At 35.6% G+C, this 24,814-nt stretch overlaps 1 protein-coding gene across 1 annotated transcript in view; it reads right to left on the reverse strand.

Annotated features, from left to right (window-relative positions):
• Positions 1-19,169: 19,169 nt before the first annotated feature.
• LOC134803427 (uncharacterized) overlaps positions 19,170-24,814 on the reverse strand; it is a 35,363-nt gene continuing 29,718 nt past the window's right edge. Inside the window, exon 17 of the mRNA XM_063776245.1 lies at positions 19,170-23,149. Coding sequence (XP_063632315.1) covers positions 19,350-23,149 — 3,800 coding nt within the window. The 3' untranslated portion in view covers positions 19,170-19,349. The remainder of the gene's footprint in view (positions 23,150-24,814) is intronic.

Here is a 24,814-nt window from a genome sequence, read left to right on the forward strand (position 1 = left end):
ATTCATACTACATCCCGACGTTTCGAACCCTTTACAGCGTTCGTGGTCAACGGGTGACTGAGGAAAAACTACAACTATACGCGATATCATCCGTTTCAATAGTTTTATTTCATATATACATATGGTTATAATTCTAAAGCTAATTCAGCACACAAAATTAGGGGTTATTGTCTCCTGGGGTTACTTTTTAAGACTATTTTTATGACTTGATTAATGATTACCATAAATGCATTGTTGTGCTTATAATTCTGAAAGCTAATTCAGCGCATAAAAGGGTAAATCAACTTTTAACCTCGTAAGTCTCCGCGTACTTGTAAAAGTACAAATTAAATTCGAGCTATGAACTCTTATAGAAATAAAGAAAGTTCCAAATTCAAAAGCGCAAAAGTTGGCTTGGGTCTTACGAGGTTGTAACTCGTTGTCATGGTTACGATTAGTTGTCCAGGGAAAAAACAACTCATAAAATCCTGATTTTATGGATTTTAATATTTGTGGTTATAAGCCATTTCCATAATGGGCCATTTACTAAGCATGTTAGTAGAACGTTATACTTTTATAATAACAAACTGTGTCACTAATGTCCCTTGGACAACGGGACAGAATAACAACACAAAGTTAATCTACCCAAAAACAATAAAAGTCACACGAACGTAGCCGCCACCATACAATCGTAGTCACGCACTCATTTTAAAACGACATTCTGAAATAACACATGAACATTCAAGTAACACATATCTATCGGCTCGATTCGAACTTTAAGATACGTCAATTAATAGATCTAAAAAAATTTTAGAAACGATATGGATTAGATATGTCAGTGTCAAAAGTGATGTTTCTTCGAACAAAAACGTCACTATTGACACTGATACACCTAATCCATATCGTTTCTAGATCTATTAATTGACGTATCTTAAAGTTCAAATCGGACAGTATGTCTGATACTATAGATTGTCAAAGGATTGTCTCATTTCAATCATAGACAGAGAGAATCATACTATCTTTGTCTTACATTAGTGCTAGCACCCAAAAGAAAAGGATGAGTAGGTATAGTTTTCCTGGTTCTTACTGACTGACAAATTGGTTTGACCAACTATAGTTTTCGTTACTAGAGATTTATAATTTTTTTTTAGAGCGAGTCGAAATTTTACATATAAAATTTCACTTTTTTTTCTGTTTCCTTTTTTTGGTGTTAATTACGTAAATGTTCATGCCAAGTTTCATGTAATTTAAGCAGGTCGTTTTAAAATGAAAGCATAACATCGATTGTATGGGAGCGCCTTTTTGGCGGCAGGTTTGTATGACCATAGAGTAATATAACTTGAGAAAGAGCAGTAACTCCATACATCAGTTTTCTTACCAAAACGCGAGTTATTTCGTAGGCGTCATGTAGCGGAATTTATAAGTACTGCTATTCGACAATAGATGTCGCGGCGAACGAAAACTAATGCTCAACAATTTTCAGCTAACATTTTATCTGGATTAACTGGAAGTCTATTTTCAACTCTATAATATTAGTTGTAAATTGTTTTAGTAGTACATTTTTCGTCAGTAGCGACACTTGTGACATCTGGTGTCAAGTAGTGGTACTGATAGTTCCACTACTTGACGTTAGATGTCGACTACGAAATAACTCGCGTTTTGGTAAGAAAACTGATGTATGGAGATACCACTCTTTTTAGGGTTTCGTAGTTACCTAGAAACCCTTATAGTTTCGCCAGGTCTGTCTGTCTGTCTGTCCGAGGCTTTGCTCCGTGATCGTTAGTGCTAGAAAGCTGCAATTTGGCATGGATACATAAATCATGCATTGCAACAAAACGGTAAAATAAAAAATACAAAATAAAAGTTTTTTAGGGTACCTCCCATACAAAAAGTATTTTTTTTTTTCGATTTTGTTTTTTACTTTGTCCCGATAGTGTGGGGTATCGTTGGATAGGTCTTTCAAAATGAATATGGGTTTCCTAAAACCATTTTTTGAATTAGTTAATTTTTTCGGAAATATGCGCTCCGAAAGAAAAAATATATGTGTCGTCGTCGTCGTCGTCCCCCCCCCCCCCCTCTACTTTTGAACCACGGGCCCAAAAATTATGAAAAAAATTGCGAAACAAGAGCTTAATAAATTCTTTCAATGAAAACTATAACGAACATGATCGGTCTAGTGAGTATAGTCGTTTGTGAGTTATTGCAAAAAATCTTCTTTTCTTAGTAAAAAGACGTAATGTACAAAGCGCTGCAAAGGGTACTCCCTTATGATATTTACTAATAGCCCCCGTTTGGCCTATTTTGACAGAATGGTAACGACGAAACCCTACACTGAGCATGGCCCGACATGCTCTTGGCCGATTATTTTACTTAATTTATATTACTCTATGGTATGACTCATAAGTAGAATATTTTGTTCGTGTTTATACCATTAAGTGAGAGTCATATACCTCCAATCGACGGGTATCGGTGAAGGTATGTTCTTACCATTAACTTATTTTTAAGCAAAATCTTGTTAACCTTTTCGACGCCGTGTCAAACACAAAATCTATCACTCGGACGCCACGACACCGAAGTGTCAAAACTGAAATTGAACTTTACGCATATGTACGTAGGTCTATGTTGCTCTGTGGTCTGTGACCGATTGATCCGTCTTTGGCGTTGGACCTGCGGTGCGGATATATCGGTCATTGGCGTCCAAAACGTTAACACAATGCTTAGGATCTCGGTAGCTCTGTTGTTTTGAGCGCGTATGCTGGTAATAAAAGGAATTCAATTTCATTAAAATGTCAATTGTGTATTGGTAGTGAATATGGATCAAATTGATTGAATCTTGCCTAAGGTACTTTATTTTTTCATACCTAGTAATAAATGTAAATACTTTAATTTTTAGACATTATTGTTATTTACAATGTGTATAAAAAGGGATAATTTTAATTTACAGTAGGTACTAATGGTTTATTTTTCCGCCCTACGGCGAGATTAACACATTCAGTGCCGAAAAGCCGACTATCGGGTATATTATGATTTCGTTCCCAGGCCGGACGACCCGATAGTCGGGATCGTGGTACTACCGCTTTATATGACGAAATTGTTGAGGCCTGGCGCGGACGTCTTGTTTGGCTGGCTGGCAATGAAAGTGTTAAGGACAATACGTGCCTATGTCAAAAATTTAAAGGGCCATCTGTACTGTAAAGGGGCCCACTGATTAACAGTCCGCCGGACGGTATCGGCCTGTCAGTTAGAACAAAATTTTGACAGTTCCGAACAACTGACAGGCCGATACCGTCCGGCTGACTGTTAATCAGTGGGCCCCTTTAAACGTTGTACGATACAAGTGCGAAAAGTAGGCAATTCCTACTTTTCGCACTTGTATCGTAATGTACTATCACATATCTAGAGAATTATGAAATAACACAAATTCTGAGTTATTTTTTCCTGATATGATTTTGTATCTAAATACCATTTCCATCCTCTTTTTATATATTTTGTAATAATAATAGCTTATGCATAATTATAAATAAATTAAAAGTCTTTTACGATTAGAATTTGTTAAACATTTTCAAAAACTAAAATTGGAAACCAACTTTTTACAATTCAAATTCTGATTTCGACTTTAGTTTTGTTCAGTTATTTAAAATTTGTGTTATTCAAAAACACATATTTGTATTTGAAATCAAAAATTGTGAACATTATTAATAATTAGGATTGTAAATAATGTAGTTTCTATAGTTAAGTTTTTAAGTTAGTTTATGAAACGGTTGTCTTTATTATTAATTATGAATTGTGGGTTGTTTAGATCCTTCTGCCGCGCTCGGTTAAATGCGTCCATTTTACAATCCTCCCCAATCCTGGTGTCCTTTAAAAAGGTCAGATCAAATTGAATTTTATACTTGAATTAAAACAGAATATAAGATTCTAAATACAAAAAAATAAGGGCTCGGGAGGATAAAAGTATGGTTTTGATTTTACCAGAAATGTCACAAAAATCTTATGGTTAATTCCGAGTACTGAAAATTGTCGGGAAGTTCCAAAAATGTACTCTGATTTGATGGAATTACGGGTGATTTTCGGATTTAGGCGACATCCTGAAGTATTCGGGATTGCCCGAATACACTTTACACATACATATATAGGGTTGGTCTCAGACTGTCTAGAACACAAAATGACTAGTGTAATATTTTGCCTATATCTCTTTTAGTCTACATCGCAAACGGTCTAGAACACATAATGACTACAATTATTTAGACCTTTATTTACCTACATTTCGTCGGTTTATCTTTACGTTAGCGATGTCGACGGAGCCCGCTGCGGGGCTCCTATTTCTGTGCGGTTTGGCCTTCGGCCAAAGATAACTAACGAACCTAACCTACCTATATGTGGTCATTTTGTGTTCTAGACCGTTTGCGATGTAGACTAAAAGAGATATAGGCAAAATATTACACTAGTCATTTTGTGTTCTAGACAGTCCGAGATCAAAGCCTTATATATACCATATTGAAAGGAAAATTCTATCACTAGAGACATTCTAGTTTCTAGTTTAAGGCCCCGTAGCTTCGTGTTCTTCTCTCACTCTCACTGAGCTTAAGCGTGAGCGAGATGGATATATGCGTGGTCGGGACCACGGATATCATGTTTTTGAATTTTTATTTGTTGTAAGTTTTAACAAAAACAAAGTGCGTTTTAGACCTAATATGTTCGTGATTTTTTTTCTAGCGAGCTAAAGTCAAAAAATGTGTCGCTTAACTGCAAACTCGGGTAAATCCATTGGACCCTCTTCTTAATACCAAAATCGCATAATCCGACAGATGGATTTACCCGAGTTTGAAGTTAAGCGACTCAAATTAAGATTCGAATTCATGAAGTCACTAGAGAAAATCCTCAAGACTATTAATTAAATTTTCGGCAACCGTATTGTTATCTAAAAAAGCGAAACGATTTTTTTAAAACTCCGTCTCTGACCTACGGCACCTTAAAGTTTTTTTTCTTTTGACGCATTTCACTGTGGCACTTGAAGGGTTATAATTTTAAGGCGTTGCCGCTGTACAGGGTTAAGTTTTCATTATTAAGGTTTATAATATAAGTGTAAATATAGTTTGGGTGGGGGTTTAAAATTTAATGTAAAAGTACTTAAGCACCAAACTGCAAGTTTCAGCATGAAATGCAGTGTACTTTTTGGATTTGTCTATTTTTTTTCTTCCATTTTTAGAGTTCCGTACCCAAAGGATAAAAACGGGACCCTATTACTTAGACTCCGCTGTCCATCTGTTGAAATTTTCACAGATGATGTATTTATTCTGTTGTCGTTATAACAACAAATACTAAAAATAAAATAAATATTTAAGTGGGGCTCCCATACAAGAAACGTGATTTTTTTGCGTAATGGCACGGAACCCTTCGTGCGCGAGTCCGACTCGCACTTGTCCGGTTTTTTATAAATATGTTGCCATAGAAATACATTTGAATAAATAGTCACACCTGAACGACGATGTTCGATTTTATATTAGACCGTAGTTCCAAGCTTTTGGGTGGTTTAACACATTGAGTGCCCGAGCCGCTCGGCGGGCTCTCTGTTCGAAGTCGCTTTCTTCTACAAAGCGGGAAAACGCTGGGACCTGCTACGAGCGTAGCGCCAGTAATAACATATACTAATCTACGTGTAGCGCCACGAAAATGTTGGCAATGAATGTGTTAACGGGACTTTTTATGATTTTGATTTCATTTCAGTGACTCCCATAGCTTTGTAATCATATTTTTATATTAAGGGCCACTTGCACCATCCCGGGGTTAACCGGTTAAACCTGGAGTTACCATGGTTACCAGTACAAACGGACGCTGGGTTAACGGTTTAACAGGTTAACCCCGGGTTAGTGGGATGCTGCAAGTGGTAAATGTGCCCAAACGAATAAAATATTATTCAAACTGTCATTCTGATTATCTTAAATACCTTTAAACGAGCAATTCTTGTATATTTATTTATTTATATATATATATTTTGGCGATTTCGAAAACGGCTCTAACGATTTCGATGAAATTTGCTATATGGGGGTTTTCGGGGACGATAAATCGATCTAGGTAGGTCTTATCTCTGGGAAAACGCGCATTTTTGAGTTTTTACATATGTATATGTTTTCCGAGCAAGGCCCGGTCTCCCAGATATTTGTATTTTAAACTACGGTATTGTTGTAATGTTTGACACTTACTGTTTGGTGTTGTATGCAGGTTGTTGATTTTGTAAAAAAGTAATAAAATTATTTGAATTTTGTACGTTTCGTTTTATTAACCCTGTCAAGGCAAGATATATAGAATAAATATAAGTAAAGAAAGAGTAACTCCATACACCAGATATGGAACCGCAGCCTAATCCAGTCAATGGAAGCTATGCTTCAAGGTTCATTCGTAATTTTTTTGCTATACAGGGTCATTTTTGGACCGTTAGCCATATTGTGCGAGATGATTAGGTAGGTAAGGTAGGTCATACTGAACAACTTTTTCTATGGGACCAACCCCGATATCCCAAAAAAAAATTTGGCCTTCCCATAGAATACGTCGACATCCACTCAACCAAAATGTATGAAACGGCAAAAAAAAAATTATGATTTCGGAGTTGGTCCCATAGAAAAAGTTGTTCAGTATGGCCTACCTAATCACCTCACACAATTATGGCTAACGGTCCAAAAATTACCCTGTATCGTGGTAGCGGTGCGCGGCAACTACTACTATAGTTCGTTTTTTTTAGCATTAGAAAGAACTTGAAAGAAGGTAAGCGATCTTGACATGTCTTTTAATTGAAAAACGCTTTTTAAAAATCAATAACTATTACTTATGAAAGCAGAAGAATATTAATGATCGTATTAGATTTATAATTGTTACATATTTGCTGTAACTTATTTTTAAAATGTGTTTTTCAATTATAAGACACATCAAGATTGTTTACCTTATTTCTAATGCTAAAAAAAACGAACTATAGACACCAAAATTGGTGTGGACCGCATGTACTTGTAGCGACGCGACGAAATCGCGGAGTGAGCCACGCCTGCCCTAGTGTAAATTTCATTCAATAGCGTGACGTGCCGTACGCGTTTGCGTTAATTGTCATTTTGTATGGGATTTAAGATTCCATAACGCCCCGCTTGGCGCGCTGTTCAAAATCCCATACAAAAATATACATAACGCGAACGCTCGTCACGTTATCGAATGAAATAGGGTATTATACTGTATTTAAAATAAATTATTTTACACCATGAATGAAATAAATCACCAGATAATTATTAGAAAAACACAGATAGGAGTTATTTTTAAACACAAGTTCTATTTAATAAATCGGATAGAAATATAAAAAGTAGGTGAGTTGACCGTGACGTCACGATGTAAAGTTTCATATAAAGTCCATATTAGAAAATCGTTTTGACAGTTCTAAAAAAGTAACGGATTTGACTAGTACTAAAATGCCCTATTTACACTACGGCCGGGTTCCGCTGTATTGTATAGAATATAAAGAAAAGGCCACAGTTTAAACTAATAATTTATTTCATTAAAAGTACAATAAAATTGCAATGCCGGTGTCGATTTTTAAACTACAGTTTCGTCGTGGGCGCCATTTTTAAGTTCGCATATACATTAACAAAACAAAAAATAATACGGAAGTAATAACCTACTCCTTTATGAAGTCGGTTAACCTTTTGAACGCCACGGACGGCAATTGACGTCAACGCAAAATCGTGACAACGACGCCAAAGACGGCTTTTGATGTCGATCGTTTTTTGATGAAAATCTACTGAAAAACACCCCACTTTTAGGTTGGCATTATTTATTCACACAACTAAATTTTACCCCCGTGGCGTCAGTGGCACGGCAAATGGATGCGCCGTTTGGCGTTCAAAAGGGTAAAAATGCAAATACATCACCAACAACTAAAGTACATCTTATTAGTAAATAACATATTCAATACACAGAAAAAAAGAAAGAAAAACGTCAGTTATTAATAAATTTTATATAATTCAATATGCATGTGTCGCTTATTAATGTCAGTAACAACATTTAGTTCAAGTGATATTTAACCAGTTTCAAAACTTCTTTTTTTAATGGCGCCTCTCAAGTCAACTTTACACATACCTAGGTGCATGTAGCACCTTAACATCAAACTTGTCATTTTACAAACTCTAGATCCATCTAGGTAATGTCAAATTGATTCTCTGACAGTATGAATATCTGAATTGTTATAGATTACTAAAAATCAAAGAGAATAGAGCGTATAGAGGCGGATTGTCAAAGTAAATTATGTAGCCACTGTTAGTGCCATCTGTCGACAGAAGATTATAACTGTTAGAACGCCATTTGACTTTGATCCTTATTCTTACACCGATAGGTGTTAATTTGTTAAATATTAAAATTAACGCCATCTACTCGACTGTAGGCCAAAGGTTATGGCGCCATCGCTCAAAACGATTGCACCATACCTTTGCCCTACTCTCGAGTAGATGGCGTTAATATTAATATTTATCAAGTTAACACATATCAGTGAAAGAATAATGATCAAAGTAAAATATGTACGTTCTAACAATTTTAATCTTCTGTCGAAAAATGGCAGTAAATATATAACTACATAATTTACCATGACAGTAACTCTCTATTTCAAATTCTCTTTGGTAATATCGTAAGTATTTTTTGCATATTTTTTAAATCACTAATGTACTATTGTCGAATTAAACTGATTATACGTATTGATTATATTCTTATTTCACCGCTAAGGTGTTATCATGGTCATTTTTACGTAATGATAGCCACTAAATCTCGAGACTACATAAAATATCACGATATAAAACAAAACCCTTGTAATGCCTCCAAATTAAACGTTAAGAAAAACCGGTTTTCATGCAAACTTAAACCGGTTAATTTTCAATCAATACAACAAAACCGATTTACGAAAATTAAAACAATTATCTGACGAAGCATGCACTAAAATGTAGTAATTAAATTGATTCATATTTATAATATTAACTTAATAAGTAATACAAAAATAAATCTTAAAATATATTACGATTCAGCTGTAAATGCCATGTTTGTCATTATTTTTTTCAAATATTCATACTGCCCTTAAAAAATAAAAATAATAAAAAATATAGCTTTAAATGATCTCCTTACAACAAAATGTACAATCTCTTGTGGATGTACTTATAGCAAGCAAATGTTTTAGGGTTCTGCACCTGAGTGGGTTAGGCTGGACTGATATTTAAACCCTTACGTTGTCGTTAGATATTTATTTGGACGACATACGTCGTCTATGAGTCCGAAGGCATTAACCCTCCAATTAACCGGTGAAACATATGTCAGCATTCGTGGCCTATATGTGATGTTCCACGAGTAAAGGTACCTTATGGCGGTGAAAGGAACGTCACATGATTCAGGATATTCTCTTGCATTTATAAACTACTGTTAGTAAGTGTGTGTTTTGTAGTTTTTTTTATTCATATCACAACCAGCGATGTTAAAGGATTTATGACTATCAGGTCACTGTCATCAAGTTAACATAGAAAGCTACTTAACCTTTTCGACACCGTGTCAAACACAAACGCTGCCACTCGGAGGCCACGTCACCGAAGTGTCAAAACCGAAGTTGAATTGTATGCATATGCACGTAGGTCTATGTTGCTCTGTGGTCTGTGACGGATTAATCCGTCCTTGGCGTCGAAAAGGTTAAATTCGTTTTTATCCTGACACGGTCCAGCCTTTTACATTATTTGTGACATTTGATGAACCCTAAAACCTGTCAAAATAATAGTTACGTCCCAATTTACTGGAAATAATTTAAAAAAGGTGTAGGCGAGTATACTTAACTTTACATAAGTAGCTAACATACATTATAATATTTTGTTTGATTACCTAATAATAATGTATATTTATAACTATGCGGGCAGTTAAAACATTACAACCAGTAGTTTAACTTTCAAAAACGCTGTAAAATGCACACAATTACTTTACCCATAATTTTAATGCACAACTGCCTCTCTCTCTCTCAATCGATAGTTGTTTCTTATATTTAAGAATTATTACAATATTCACGAAAATACTGCTCGAGTTTTTATTATCGTCTCAAACCAAATACACAATCCTAAAGCCTCTCTAATTTATGTACCAGTAACGCCATCTATAATAACAATAACAAAACAATTTTAAATGTAAAAATAGGCTCACGTACGCCGCGTTTTTTCAAGTTAATTTACTGAATTAGATTTGAGTTTTCGTTTTGGTAATAGGCAACGGCAAATATAAGGGTACAATTAATGTGTTAAAAATATCTGAACACTTTTTGATCAAGTGTTGGAGAGCAGGGCTCGGAACCGATTTTTTTTAAATCACAAAATAGCCCAATATTTTTAATTATTTTATGCTCTTTCTGTAGCACTGAATCATGTATTTAGGTAACGATTTCGTATTATTAGATTGACCCATCAAAAATGAAATCATAAACCAAAGAACGAAAAATAACGTAATAATACCGGTATTTTTTGTATGAAGAAAAAACCGGTTCTGAGCCTTGTTGGAGAGTAGTCGGAACTATATTGACCCTTATTTTTGACACTGTTATCACCTTGAATATTGTCTTTATCCATTATTTGTCGATATATTTTGTCGAATCTACCCACATAGTTATACATAAAATGTTCATAATTATTTTTAAAAGCACAAGTGGCGTAGGGCCGAAATAAAGAAAGGTGGCCCCCTAACACGAAAAGCATTACATGCCCGATACGCACCAAAACGAGTGGTTCGAAGAACAATAATTATAAAAAAATAAAGTATATTTAATATTTACGTCAAGTGTATGAAGGATAGTTACGTCGAGGCCGCTCCGGTTAACGTCCATAGCGCTGTCTCTCTCACACAACGGAGCGGTCTGCGGTTCCGCATTAGTATGATAACCGCAAAAGCAGGGACCGTTACCGGTATAACTAAATATCAAAATATCTCATAGCTTTCGCATTATTTATTTGATATTATAGAATAGTATTTAGGTAAGGATAATGATTGATCAGATTAGCTAAATTAAGTGCAAAAATATACATAAACAACCACAATACCGAAATTTAATACCGGTTAATTTGTATGAAAAATATACTGGTATTCGGTCCCTGCGCAAAAGCGATATAAGTGAAGGCACAAGGTCCAATATCATCGTTTGTCATGCATATTAATAAAATGTGAGAAAAATATTTAAATTACAATAAAAATATATCTTTAAAAAATAAAATTTACATATACATATTTTATTGCACTTTAGTAATAACGGTGGGTTACAAAGGCGAATGCCAGAGACATAATATATTACTGTATTTCTTAAATTACAGCCATATAAATATCTAAGCGTTGTACTAAATATTTCATCATTCCCGAATATATATAATATGTATATAATTCTAAGATGTCGGGAAGATGTATATATTTAGACTGCTAGGATATATTTTAACTAGGCAATGCAACCGGTAAATATTTAGTATAAGAAATTCCGGTTATTTACCGGTTTACCAGTAATTTCAATAACTTTTACCGGTTTGTATTCTCTAATTTAAACATGGCTGGTAAGTGCGCTAGTAAAAAAAATGTTTTAAATAATTAAAAAACTATTATTGTTCTTCTAACCACATCAAAAAAGGACCATAGTTGGCAAGTGAAATTTTGTCAAATTAAATCGTCCAAATAAATAAAAACATCGGGCTTTAGTTTACTTCTGCAAACATAAATGTCGCTGTGTGCAAAACCGGTTTTATCTACCGGTTCAGCTTCATGTATCACTGACGTTTTGACACATGTCAAGCCTGTTTGCAAAAGTTGCGAGTGTCATCCCTCATACGACTGTTGCAAGGATTGACAACTGTCAATATCAGTTGTTCCACTGTCAAAACCCGACAAGTATCTTTACATAAGTTATGCGTCTAGTCAAAACAATTTGACATGTATCACTATCAGTATATTTAGGCAGTGTTAGATTTATCGCATTTTTCACAAAGTAAATCTTGAACTTTGTACGCTCAAAACAAATATATTATTTAATTGTCAAATCGTTCATACTATTACATTTCGAAACTGTCACACGATAGCTCCCGAATACAACATTTACAATTTTAAACCTTATATCGCCTGACATATTATAGTCTCAAAATACCGATAAAACGAATATTATAGTATTTTTTGTAACTTAATCCAGTACAAACAACAAATAGGTAAACCATTTCCAAATATTTTAGACGAGTATCGTCATAACTCATTATCTTATTACAACTTTACAAGAACAAACCAGTTGTTAGTTGGACCATGTTGAAAGTATGGTTATTACGAGACAATTATAATCGAGTAGGCATTATGCACATTCACCGCAATAATATTAGAAAAATCTGACACTGTTTTCTTTGAGCACCAATCCAAGGTTAGTTTAACCGGTTTGTCTGTTGTAAACGAACGACGACCCGGTTTTCGTGAAAAACCGGTTACGGTGAAAAATACCGGTTTCGCACTTATTGCATTTTTCATCTCATGGTGTATTTGTAAGCCCAAATGGGGCATTCCTTATGCTGTCCCGTACAAATGCATTTTATTTCGTATAACAGGTTTTATCAACGTCAAGTCAATGATTATTTTACTGAGCATTTTTTACATCCGTCGTAACAAAAAAAAACCCTATACCTGCAAATCTTAAACAGCGATAGACAATTTCGTGGATTGCTCCAAATAGTATTTAAGAAATGTCAGATTCTCACAATATTTTTGGTGATGTGTGTAATTTTAATAACAAAACTTCCGTGAGACACAGACATATTAAATACATATATTAAGAACGGGTCACTCACGTACTTTAAGTCGAAAAACTCCGTACCGAGCAGTGTCATCAGAAGCTTGGGTTTACGGAGTCTACGCCGGTCCGTCACCTTAAACGCAAGCTCCTGATGACACTGCTCGGTACGGAGTGAAACATGTCGAGCGTTTTTCGACTTAAAATAAGTGAGTGACCCGTTCTTAATATATTTAATATGATGTGTATAATTGTAAATATGAGTTCGGGAGAATCGCGTGGCCCTCTAGCGGAAGCCACTCACAATGCCGGCAGGCTCGCGCCTTACTTTAAAAAATTACAAGTATCTTGAAAGCGGGATGGCAGTGATTTGTAGTAATTTTATCTGAAACAAGGAGATATTACAAATTATTACTTCATTGTTTATTTCGTTAAAATAACGAAAATAGTAAAGAGGAAACTTATATATCAATATTGCCTGGTTCCGTACCTCAAAAGGAAATAAAATGGAACTAAAAACCGGCCAAGTGCGAGTCGGACTCGCACACGAAGGGTTCCGTACCATTATCTATAAAAACGGTCACCCATTCAAGTACTGACCCCGCCCGACGTTGCTTAACTTCGGTCAAAAATCACGTTTGTTGTATGGGAGCCCCACTTAAATATTTATTTTATTCTGTTTTTAGTATTTGTTGTTATAGCGGCAACAGAAATACATCATCTGTGAACATTTCAACTGTCTAGCTATCACGGTTCGTGAGATACAGCCTGGTGACAGACGGACGGACGGGCGGACGGACAGCAGAGTCTTAGTAATAGGGTCCCGTTTTACCCTTTGGGTACGGAACCCTAACTATTAGAAACGTAACATTTATTATTGTTTTATATTTTGTACTAAAAACATTACATTGACGTCCTTGACAAATGTACCGTGTCATCACAGTAGTTTCGCCACGGGCGGCAAAATAGGGTTAATATGACATCTTTTTCAAGTCTCTTCCATATGAGCTTATTCTAGTTTTCGCGAAATAGAGTAGTGGGTACAATGTAAACCTTTTGAACTGAGCTAGTTTACTCAAAGTCTCAAGAATACAATACCATTGAGTGGTAAACGACAAATTAGGATAACCACCTCGTAGTAAAAGCAGATTACAACCGCCTTGAAATGTTACGAGGGTCGCACTGAAATATTCGGGAATGGGACACTTAGAAATAACATAATAGAAACAGGCATATAATTTATAAAAATGTAACTCTTTATAAAACTTTTAAGGTATATTCCATTTGGTTGTCATTTGTATTTAAGAATTACTGGCAATTTGAAAATTGTATGTCGAACATTATTTGAATTTTTGGCCAAGTGATTTTTCGGATCATATTTTTAAACGGTTTTCAATATGCCCTCAGCGAACAAATAAAAGTTACAATGGGCTTCTGTTATTTTTTTATGAACTAGAGTTCATCGTACGCTCGTTTGCAGTTAAAATTAAATATGAAAGTCACTTTCATTTTATCCCATGGGTGATCTTAAAGAAGCATGTCATTCCAAAGCGACGTCAAAAATTAAAATCGCATTTGTGCTGTTAATTAAAAAGACTGCCAAAAAAGTTGCATATCGGCAGATTTCGACATTCCTAAATATTCATATGACAACAGTAAAAAAATCTTTTATATATATATATATATGTAAAAAAACTTCAATTCCGTTGGCTACTCCACGAATTTCATACAAAACCACTAAGGCCCCAAAATCGCCATACAAAAAGGACTTTAGGATTATGAGCCGTGTGCATTACAGAATGATTACTTTCAAAAGAAAATTTATATGCGTGGTCAGTTTGAGTTTAAGTATGTATTAAAATAAAGATTGACCGTCTAGATGCGACAGTTTTCTCTATTCCCGACATTTTCAGTGCAACCCTCGTAGTATAGATTAACGACTCTATTTCTTTTAAAAATAGACTACAAAATACACTAACTAAATAATGGCTAACATAACTTTTTTTGCATTTTGCACCAGACTACTTCCCTGTCGTGGCTAAGGTGGATATGACTACAAAAGATTGAATATGATATTATCTTTTTAGACCATTTTAACCCCATTCAACAAGGAATAAGGTTAAAAAATCCAATATACATGCAATGTACTTCTAACTTATTTTTCACATCACCTATTCGAAAAGGGGCTTTTTCTTCCCCGCTAGGAGGGATCAAAGTGGCACTTTTCTTCCCTGCTAGGAGGGATCAAAGTTGTACTTTTCTGTTCTAGGACATGATTTTTTCTTTCTTGGAATTGGATTAATAGGATTGTAATAAAACAATGCCATTGTTAGTACAGGTAAGTGAACAAGCTCAGTTTTTACTATACCTCTAGGCGGGCTGAGCCTTGTCCTTCTTCTTCTCCTTCTTCTTCTTGAGGAAGGACGGCGTCCGCAGCCCCTTCTTCTTCTTTTTGTCCTTCTTGGGGGACTCCTCTGTCGACACCTCCTTGGATGGGGAGCCCTGGAATGAGAAGTTCTTAGTTAAGTCACAGAATATATAATAGTATGTACTAGATACAGAAGACTCTAACAAAACGCGACTGGTACGATCAGGACAGATATGGCCGCTAGGTGGTGACAGCGCCACACGCGCTGGCCACCAAACCCACCATTATGGCTAGCCACCAAAATTTATTGATGACCATGTTTTATGTCCATGAAACAATCATCATCATTTTTATTATTATTTCATTTCAGTTTGAGAAAAGCACTACAAAGTCTATAGTAATGTACTATTACTGACCTCTTTACTGCTGTGCGAGAAAGTGCTCTGGTGGGCGTCGGAGTGGTCCCCGTTCACGGTGTGCTCGCCTGGAAACCATTATTAAAACGTTAGTATAAGGATTAGCCTATTAGAAATCTACAAACTATACTCTGGTCATTAAAGCCACATAAGTCAACCCTGAATCATAGCTTTACAGATGTAGCGCATAATTTTTTTCCATCGTATTATCTCGGTAATAGTATTTGTCACGCTACTTCAGTCAACCTCGGTACTTTTTGTACCGAGACTGACTGAAATAGCAAGCCACGTTCGTAAGTTTCCGTGAAAATACGATGGAAAATAATTATGCACTACATCTGTACGTCACTGTTAAGTAATTACATTAAAAATCGGACAAGTGCGAGTCAGACTCGCCCACCGAGGGTTCCGTACTTTTTAGTATTTGTTGTTATAGCGGCAACAGAAATACATCATCTGTGAAAATTTCAACTGTCTAGCTATCACGGATCGTGAGATACAGCCTGGTGACAGACGGACGGACGGACGGACAGCGGAGTCTTAGTAATAGGGTCCCGTTTTACCCTTTGGGTACGGAACCCTAAAAATGAGCTAGGCACAATAATTGTTGCGGATTAAACCGCTACTTATTACATAAACAAATTAGACTATCTGCCAGATTCGAACTTTAAGATACGTCAATTAATAGATCTAGAAACGATATGGATTAGATGTGTCAGTGTCAAAAGTGACGTATTTGTTTGAAGAAACGTCACATTTGACACTGACATATCTAATCCATATCGTGTCTAGATCTATTAGTTGACGCATCTTAAAGTTAGAATCGGGCCGTATGAATATATCTTTCCGAGTTACATATTACGGTTGCATATGAACATTAGAATGCAAACTAATGCTTTTAATAATTACTTACAATAATGTATACTTCGTTGTTTAATAAATATTTGACTGTAATTCATATTATCCTGTTAAACCAAAGGGACAGTAACAGCAAGTAATATAGAATATATTCATAAATCGTGTTTTGACTTTCCAAAATAAATAAGCGTAACATATCATTAAAATAAAAGTAGGTAATATTTCATTTCATTTCTAAACCTTTTGAACGCCAAATGGCGCATCCATTTGCCGTACCACTGAGGCCACGCGGGTAAAATTTAGTTTTGTGAATGCTAACCTAAAATTGGGGTGATTTCACTAAAAAAAAAAACGTCAAATGCCGTCTTTGGAGTCGTTGTCACGATTTTGCGTTGACGTCAATTGCCGTCTGTGGCGTTCAAAAGGTTAAAACTGTATTTTAGATTTTGGAATTTTTATATTATATCCACTCAGAATCACGAGCTCTCGATCATAATACGAGAAAGTGTCCCCAAAATTTCATACAATATTTTTTATTGTCCGTTTTGTTACGGTCATAGAAGGTTGTATTGAAAACCGTAACCAAACGGACCGAACATATTGGGGACATTTTTTTTCTCGGTAAAAAATGGAAAAGGTCGTGATTCTGAGTAGAAATAATATAAAAATTCACAAATCTAACACAAACAATTTTGGTACAACTTTAAAATAAAAAAGCCCAAATGACGGTACAAACTTACGTTAAATATTAATATATTAGTAACAACGTAAAATAATATAAGCAAGCGTGACTCACCTCTGAACGACGTTAGTATGAGGCGGCGCTCGCGGAACGAACCAAACCATCCAAACGCTTCATGCATAGAATGTGCAGAGTTATAAGACTGGTGAAACGCTTTCATACTATTTTCTTGTTTTTGGTATAGATAGGATTTTTACCGGCCTAGGAAAGCTTCCGCTTTGTAACTATTATTCACTATTTGAATGGCTAACCGGTTAAACTAACCGTAAAATTGTTAAAATAGAAACCGGTTAGCTCTTCACCGTAGCGGCGAAGACGGCACATAGTTGTTACTAATATGAACCTTTTTAAAACAAATAAACTATAGTTGGTCAAGCAGATCATGTCAGTAGAAAAAGGCGGCAAATTTGAAAAATGTTGGTGCGAAGGGATATCTTCTCATAGAAAATTTGAATTTCGCGCCTTTTTCTACTGACAAGATTTGCTTGACCATCTATAGCATATTTATATTTAAATTATATCTTTGTACGATGTGGTTTTAAGATTAATTTATAAATAATAAATAGCACAACCCAGAGAGGAGTCCAAAGTTTCTTCTTTATGGTATGAAAAGCAATTTCAACAGTCTTATTAAAAAAAAACAAGTAAAGGCAGTGAAATTAAAAAAGAGCAATGTTTTTACTTGAAAGGGACCCAGGCTATAAGAAATACGTAGAATCTGACCGCACTAACTTTGCACAAACTTGGCAGTGAGAATGCATACATATTCCTACAAGGTCCACAGTCCATACTTGACAGCCCGCGTCTTATTTTCAAGACAAAACATTACCTCTATAAGCGCCACTTGCACCATTCCACTAACCCCGGGTTAACCGGTTAAACCTGGAGTTACCATGGTTACCAGTATAATTTGACACTAAGTTAACGGTTTAACCGCTAAACCTCGGGTTAGTGGGATGGTGCAAGTGGCCCTAAGTTAGTAAACAAACAAACACGTAAGCATTAAATGTATTTTAATAAAAGTGGGACATATTTACAGGAAAACAATAACTTAGCAGAACACAATGAACTTATAATAAACACAGTACAAAATCCAAAAATATCGGCGCACTATTTTTTGTATTACAATATTTTTGAATATTTGCCAAGCTAATGTACTTATTGTAAAAGAAAAATAACAAAACGTTCATTTTCCCCTACATTGCCACATAAAATAAAAAACAAAGAACTAAATAGAATAATTTCATCATTTTCTGTACCAATTCCTTATAATTACTAACACTAAGGCTTATATTACAAGTATTACAACCACTTCCTTTGATGAAATTGTTCTATTTATTTACAATTCACATAAAGAAGCTAAAAACATACAAACCATGAAAACATAAAACATGCATACTAAACATTAAAAAGGAGTGACTATTCCTGAAACCTTGCGCGAAAATCACATACTCGTACCTAATCATAAATTGTGGACGGATCATTCAATACGGGGCAATTCATTAAACTAAATATTTTGTAAAAAAACATTATTTAGTTTGTGAAAAATGGCTTTTGTTAAACTATTATATTATACCAAAGAGAATAGAGCGTATAGAGAAGAGACGGATTGTCAAAGTAAATTATGTAGCCACTGTAAATTTACTGCCATCTTTCGACAGAACATAAAACTGTTAGAACGCCATTTGACTTTGATCCTTATTTTTTCACTGATATGTGTAAACTTATTAAATATTAATATTAGCGCCATCTACTCGACTATAGGCCAAAGGTAACTGCCATCTTTCGACAGAACTAAAACTGTTAGAACGCCATTTGACTTTGATCCTTATTCTTTCACTGATATGTGTTAACTTATTAAATATTAATATTAGCGCCATCTACTCGACTATAGGCCAAAGGTATGGTGCAATCTTTTCGAGCGATGGCGTCATAACCTTAATCGTCTGTCGAAAGATGGCAGTAAATATACTGTAGTTACATAATTTACCATGACAGTAACTCTCTATTTCAAATTCTCTTTGACTATACCCTGTAAATTAACCTTTAATAATGACAACAATACATGCAACGTCAGATTGCATGTCATTTATTGTCATTTTAAATTAGGATCGAAATGTAAGTAGGTATATCAAAATTTGTAAGATGCGTTTCAGTTTGTTATATATGCAACAAGTATTATAATCTTATCACTAACAACTAGTGAGTGATATTAATTTTCTCCACATTATCCAAGTCGCTTGGATCAAAACTTTCCGACATCCTAAACTTAGAAATAATCCTATAAAACAACGTATCTTCGAACGGTGGCCATGTGGAATACAGACGCTTTTTATGAAATTCAGATCTAGTATTGTAAAGAAGCATTTTTTCGGGCATATTTTCCAATAGATCAGAATCGCAAGTGTCGTAGTTCGAGTTAGGTTTAGCCGATATGAAGCTGTCTTCCATCGCAACGTTGCTTTCTTCACTATTATAATCGTCTAAAAGTACACTGGATCTTTTAAAACTACTCTCGTAGCTGTCGTGAAGGTCGCTATCGAAATCAACTTTGAAGAAGCTTGGTATCTTGTTTTCATTAAACTTTTTGACGGGTCTGTATGAGTCTTTATGTCTGTCTATTTCTGTTAAGCTCTCATCGAATGATAGCCAGTATTTGACGCCTCCTCTATGTTCTGTCTGTGACATAGATATAACGGATGCTCTTTTGACAAATGGCGAACCAAGAATGGAATCATCTTTTTCGTAAAGTGTACTATTACTGGTGTTCACTATTGGTGATTCTGTACACGATTCGAAATTGGTTTTCTGTGTGTTTGGTGAAGAGGATATACTGTTGAAATAATCGTCTTGTACGAACGCTGTGTTCATGTCGCTTCCTAGCGCAGAACTGCAACATTCGTCAGGAATTATTACGAAAGTGTCATTAAAAGCTTCTGCGCTTTCTTCGGCTTTGGGTAAGTCGTCATGAGAACTAATAGCATACATTATTTCATCTTTTTGACTAATAACAACATCTTCAGATTCACCTGATTCAGCATTAAATGGTATTTTATGATCAGATGGCACTGTATACACAATTTCTGAGACAATAGATTCACAATCATCGTTATTACACAACTGATTCAAAAGTTCTGCATCAACATCATCATCATCATCTTCGATTTCGTCGAGTATTCTTGTATCAATTTCAATATTGTCATTGAAAGTATCGAACCTTGATGTTGTTACAGATGCTAGTGTAATATCACAATCAGTTCGCAATTCTCGGGTTTGTTCGGCGTCTTCAATATTATCAATAATGTTGGAATATTTGATATTCTCAGGTTGGTAACCGAGGGGTATATCTTCTTGTTCATTATCGATTAACTGCACATTATTATTAATATTGTCGTAGACGGACCCTTCATAGCCATTGTCGCTGCCTTCTTGGGGTTGGATGCTACTGTTAATAGGTAAAATTCCTGAATCAGCCCCTATTAATTCTTGCACATTCGTATCATTAATTTCGGCTACATTTCTCAAGTTTTCATTCGATTTCAAAAGCGTTTCGTCGCTTAAATACCGAAAAAGATTCGCTATGGCATCTTCTCCTATGCTTACCATTTGTGTTGGCTGTTCATTTGTGTCTTCATTACATTCTTTTAAATTTGGAACGGTATATGAAGGAGTTTTTGTGTCTGATATGTCATTATTTAAAACATGAAGGTCAGGATCAAATACTATTTTGTCTAGTAACTCATTAATTATTACTGGCCCTAAATTTAAGTTGTCAAAACCATCATCTGCGTTATTAAGCGTACGCGGTTCCGTGTTATCGGGACTATGGTGAGGGATCTCTTCTGTAGTCTCTTTTACGGATTCTGGTTTATTATCGATTTCCTTTAATTCTTCATTTGAATCAATTGTTTCAGGCCACAGACTTGCGGCAGTAAACAGTATATCTTCGGGGTCCACAACAGTTATAACTCGTTTAACAATCCTCGCTTTACTCTTTTCTTTATTTTCCCAAACGGAGCATGCACTTTCGAATATGAAGTAAACAATGGCTTCGGCTATTTTGTGGGGCTGACTATCCACTTCACTGATTTCAGTTGACACGGATTCATTAAAAGTGGCAGTTCCTTCGATTTCTTGAATTATTTTGGTTATAGAAAATATTTCTGCATTGTCTGATTGATCAGACACATCCAACTTACTTTCTTCAGTCGGATTTTTGTAGTCAAAATGAAGATCGTCACTTTGTTTCATAAAAACAGGAATGTTGACCAAATAGTCATTTTCTGTTTGTACATCGATACGATTTATGATCTTGCCTAAAATATCAGCAATGACTTCATATTTCTCGAATTCAGCGGTGGAATCGAAGCTCGCTAGTTCGGTACTAGACGCAATACTGTAGTCATCGGACTTTCGCAGTTTTACGTCGTCAACAATTTCATTTTTTATGGTTCGTGGTGGGATGGCATTAGGAATTTTGAATACATTGTCGTCTGTTGTATTAGGCATCGCAAATATTTCGTTTGATGTATGTGCCACATCTTGGGCAGACAAGTCTTTTTCTTGGTTTGTAATTTCGCATTTTAGCTGCATACCTGCGCAAGGAATTTTAACATCATCAATATTGTCATTTTTACTGGGTTTGTTAATTTCTTCACTAGAGGGTTCGATATTTCTCTCTACAATTTCTTTGAATTGGTTATTTCTAACGTCGCGGTCATCAAATGTAGGCACACTAGAGCTGGGAATTTCATTACTTGCTTCGATAAACACAACCTCGGTATCCGAACAGTTTCTCACATTAGTAGTATCATTATTGAAACTACCAGATTCGTCATAAGAGCTTTTTGATTCTTCAAGTATTGGTTCTAGAATCAAATTATCTTTGATCGCCGCTATAATTTTCTTTGGCGACTTTTTCGGACTTTCTTTTTTTGTGTAATCTTCACAATAGAAATTAATAGGCACTGAATAATCCCTTATGTCCTTCTCAACTAGATCTTTGACTGGACTCTCGTAAACGTCTTCAAAGTCCATTTCATCTGAAAAGCTGTGGTATTCGCCTTCATTAGTATCCGGATTATCGTGTGTATTTTCCGAATCTACTTGGACAATCTCAGCTTTAGAAGCAATGCCATCGTTTCCTTGTACTTGAACATTGTCTTCAACAATATTGGATTCAGTCATTGTGACATCGTTTTGATCAGCGGATTCAATAACCGTCTGATTTCCCGAAGAAAAACTATTCAAATCAGCCAGATAGTTATCTTCATTGAACTCTTGGCTTTCAACAAACTCATCCTGAATTTCGGCTACTTTAAAAACGGGCACTATCGTCTCTTTGACCTTAACTATGTCAGGCAATTCTTCTTTTTGACATTCTTGGTGTATGTTATCCACTGAGAAATACACGGAATGTGGTTTCTGGCTTCTCCTTTCTTTGTTAACCTCCCAGACGAAGGAGTTAGTGCTGGACCCGCAAGATCTACATTTAGGAATGTGGAAATGATTCGGTTCCGGGTCTCTGATGTAAGAATTCAGGAATCCGCTGTGGGATCTGGTTCTAAACAAATTGGTCGTGGACTTTACCCTTTTCCTGGGCAATGATTGGGTTCGAAGGGTGTAATCGGACCTGAATCTTCCGTCCCATTCTATTGATGGGATGGAATACAGGCTGGACCTACTGCTTAGATCGTCTTGATTACTCTTTTTGTCAAGATCCATAGGATCTTTAGTGACTTGGTTGACTTCCGCAATATCTAAATTTAAAGCCTTGTTAGATTTAAAAACATAATTTTCCTTGTGATCATTGACTGCATCTACATTAGCCCTAGCTTCATTACCTAGCCTATCATTCAGACTGACTTTACACTTGGGATGTTTTTTATCATCATCATATTTCTGAATGATCCTACCAACGTTGCTGTTTCGGGAATAGTCATGGAAGGATCGTTTGTTAGTGGACAGTGCTTCGCTAGCTTCCGGTGTTAGCTTAGTACCTGCAATGAGATTAAAAAGCGTGCAGACCAGTTTTACAAAGCACTAACAATCCATACCAAAAGATTCTGAACTGGACTCAACTTCAAGTTCGATCAAATATGGATTAGTGATTTGTAGAACTGATACTTTGTTAGATGTTAAGAATAAGTCAAATTAAATTGACTGATTCCTAATTAAAGCAAATGAAATTAATACACGGGAAATATGAGATAGAAGGTTGTTGGATTAGCTTTATCTTACGTTTATATCAATAGGTTTATAACCATTTCAAGGGCTAGTATAATTAACTATGAAGACCCGTTTGACATATACTATTAGCAGATATCACTAGCTTAGTTCGAATGAGAAACGATGATTCGATGACGCGGATATACATATATAAGGACAACAGTAAATGGACAAGAACGATTAAAAACGAGTAGATTTAAATAATATATGAAACACAAAAATGACATCAACATCACAATTCAAATAGGTACAAACAGAGAATATCTGAAGACAGACAATTATAACAAAATACAATCCCAATTAGCTGATGATGACAATATCGAACAAAACATGAAGACGCAACATTAGAACAGGGGGCTATTCCGAACATCAAATATCGAAGATGATCTCTTCTCTGTCACTCCCGGAACATTGGAATAACAGAGATACAAAATCGATTTTCAAAGCCAGCGTTAGGCCCCACAGACGGTTCACAAGCCTAAAAGACACCACAAGATCCCCAGAGATAGATTAAAGATTGTGAAGGCACTTTCATTCAATCCCGCTATTTTACTTTCCACGTTTTACCAAATTTTTTCATACGTATACGACGTGAAACACACTCATTTGCCCTTCAAAGCAAACCTTTCAACCAATTAAAATGAATTAATAAATTCACACAGACAATATTTATGGACGAATTTAATCTAATCAACATTTAAACAATCACACGCAAATTTTCAAACAAAACATTACTTACCTACATACAAATGAAAACGGTATTTTTCATGTAGACCGTTTCGCGAAACGATATAAAACTCACAGTAAGCTCAATTTCCTCCTTATAAGAATATTAAAACCAGTTTCGTATTTCCAACTCGGTTTCTTATTTGTAAGAACATAAAACCGGTTTCCTCTTTATAATAATAAACCCGGTTTCGCATTTCAAACTCACTCACGCGCCAGTCATAGTTTTATTTTCCATTTACCTCAATTTCCTTACACCATTCACGCACCAGTTCCTTTTTTAGAAAACCGGTTATCTATTTCTAAAAATATGAACCGGTTCCGCCTTTCAATTCCATTCACGCGCCAGTAACTACCTGATTAATTTTTACCCCCAACTCCCTACACCTTTACCTCTAACGACCCCAGCCTGCACGCGGACGACCGTCACGGGAGTGACGGGCGGAGCTGGTGACGTCACAGCCGAGGAGGCGGTGGACCCGACAGGCGAGTCCAGGAACACCTCGTCATCGGACAAGAGGTTCGGGTCGCGCGGCTCTTTGGGAATTGAGCCTGTGTTTAGGTTAGGCCGATGAAAAAAGGAATAACCAGTCTTGTATTTATTGTACTCTGGATTAAGCTCCGACGTAGTTTGAAATTATTAGAAAAATTTAACAAAGAATTTAGTTCGTAGTCGGACTGATAACAAACGTCTAAATTAAAAGAATTAA

The sequence above is a fragment of the Cydia splendana genome, chromosome 26, assembly GCF_910591565.1.
Source record: "Cydia splendana chromosome 26, ilCydSple1.2, whole genome shotgun sequence".
Lineage (NCBI taxonomy): Eukaryota > Metazoa > Arthropoda > Insecta > Lepidoptera > Tortricidae > Cydia > Cydia splendana.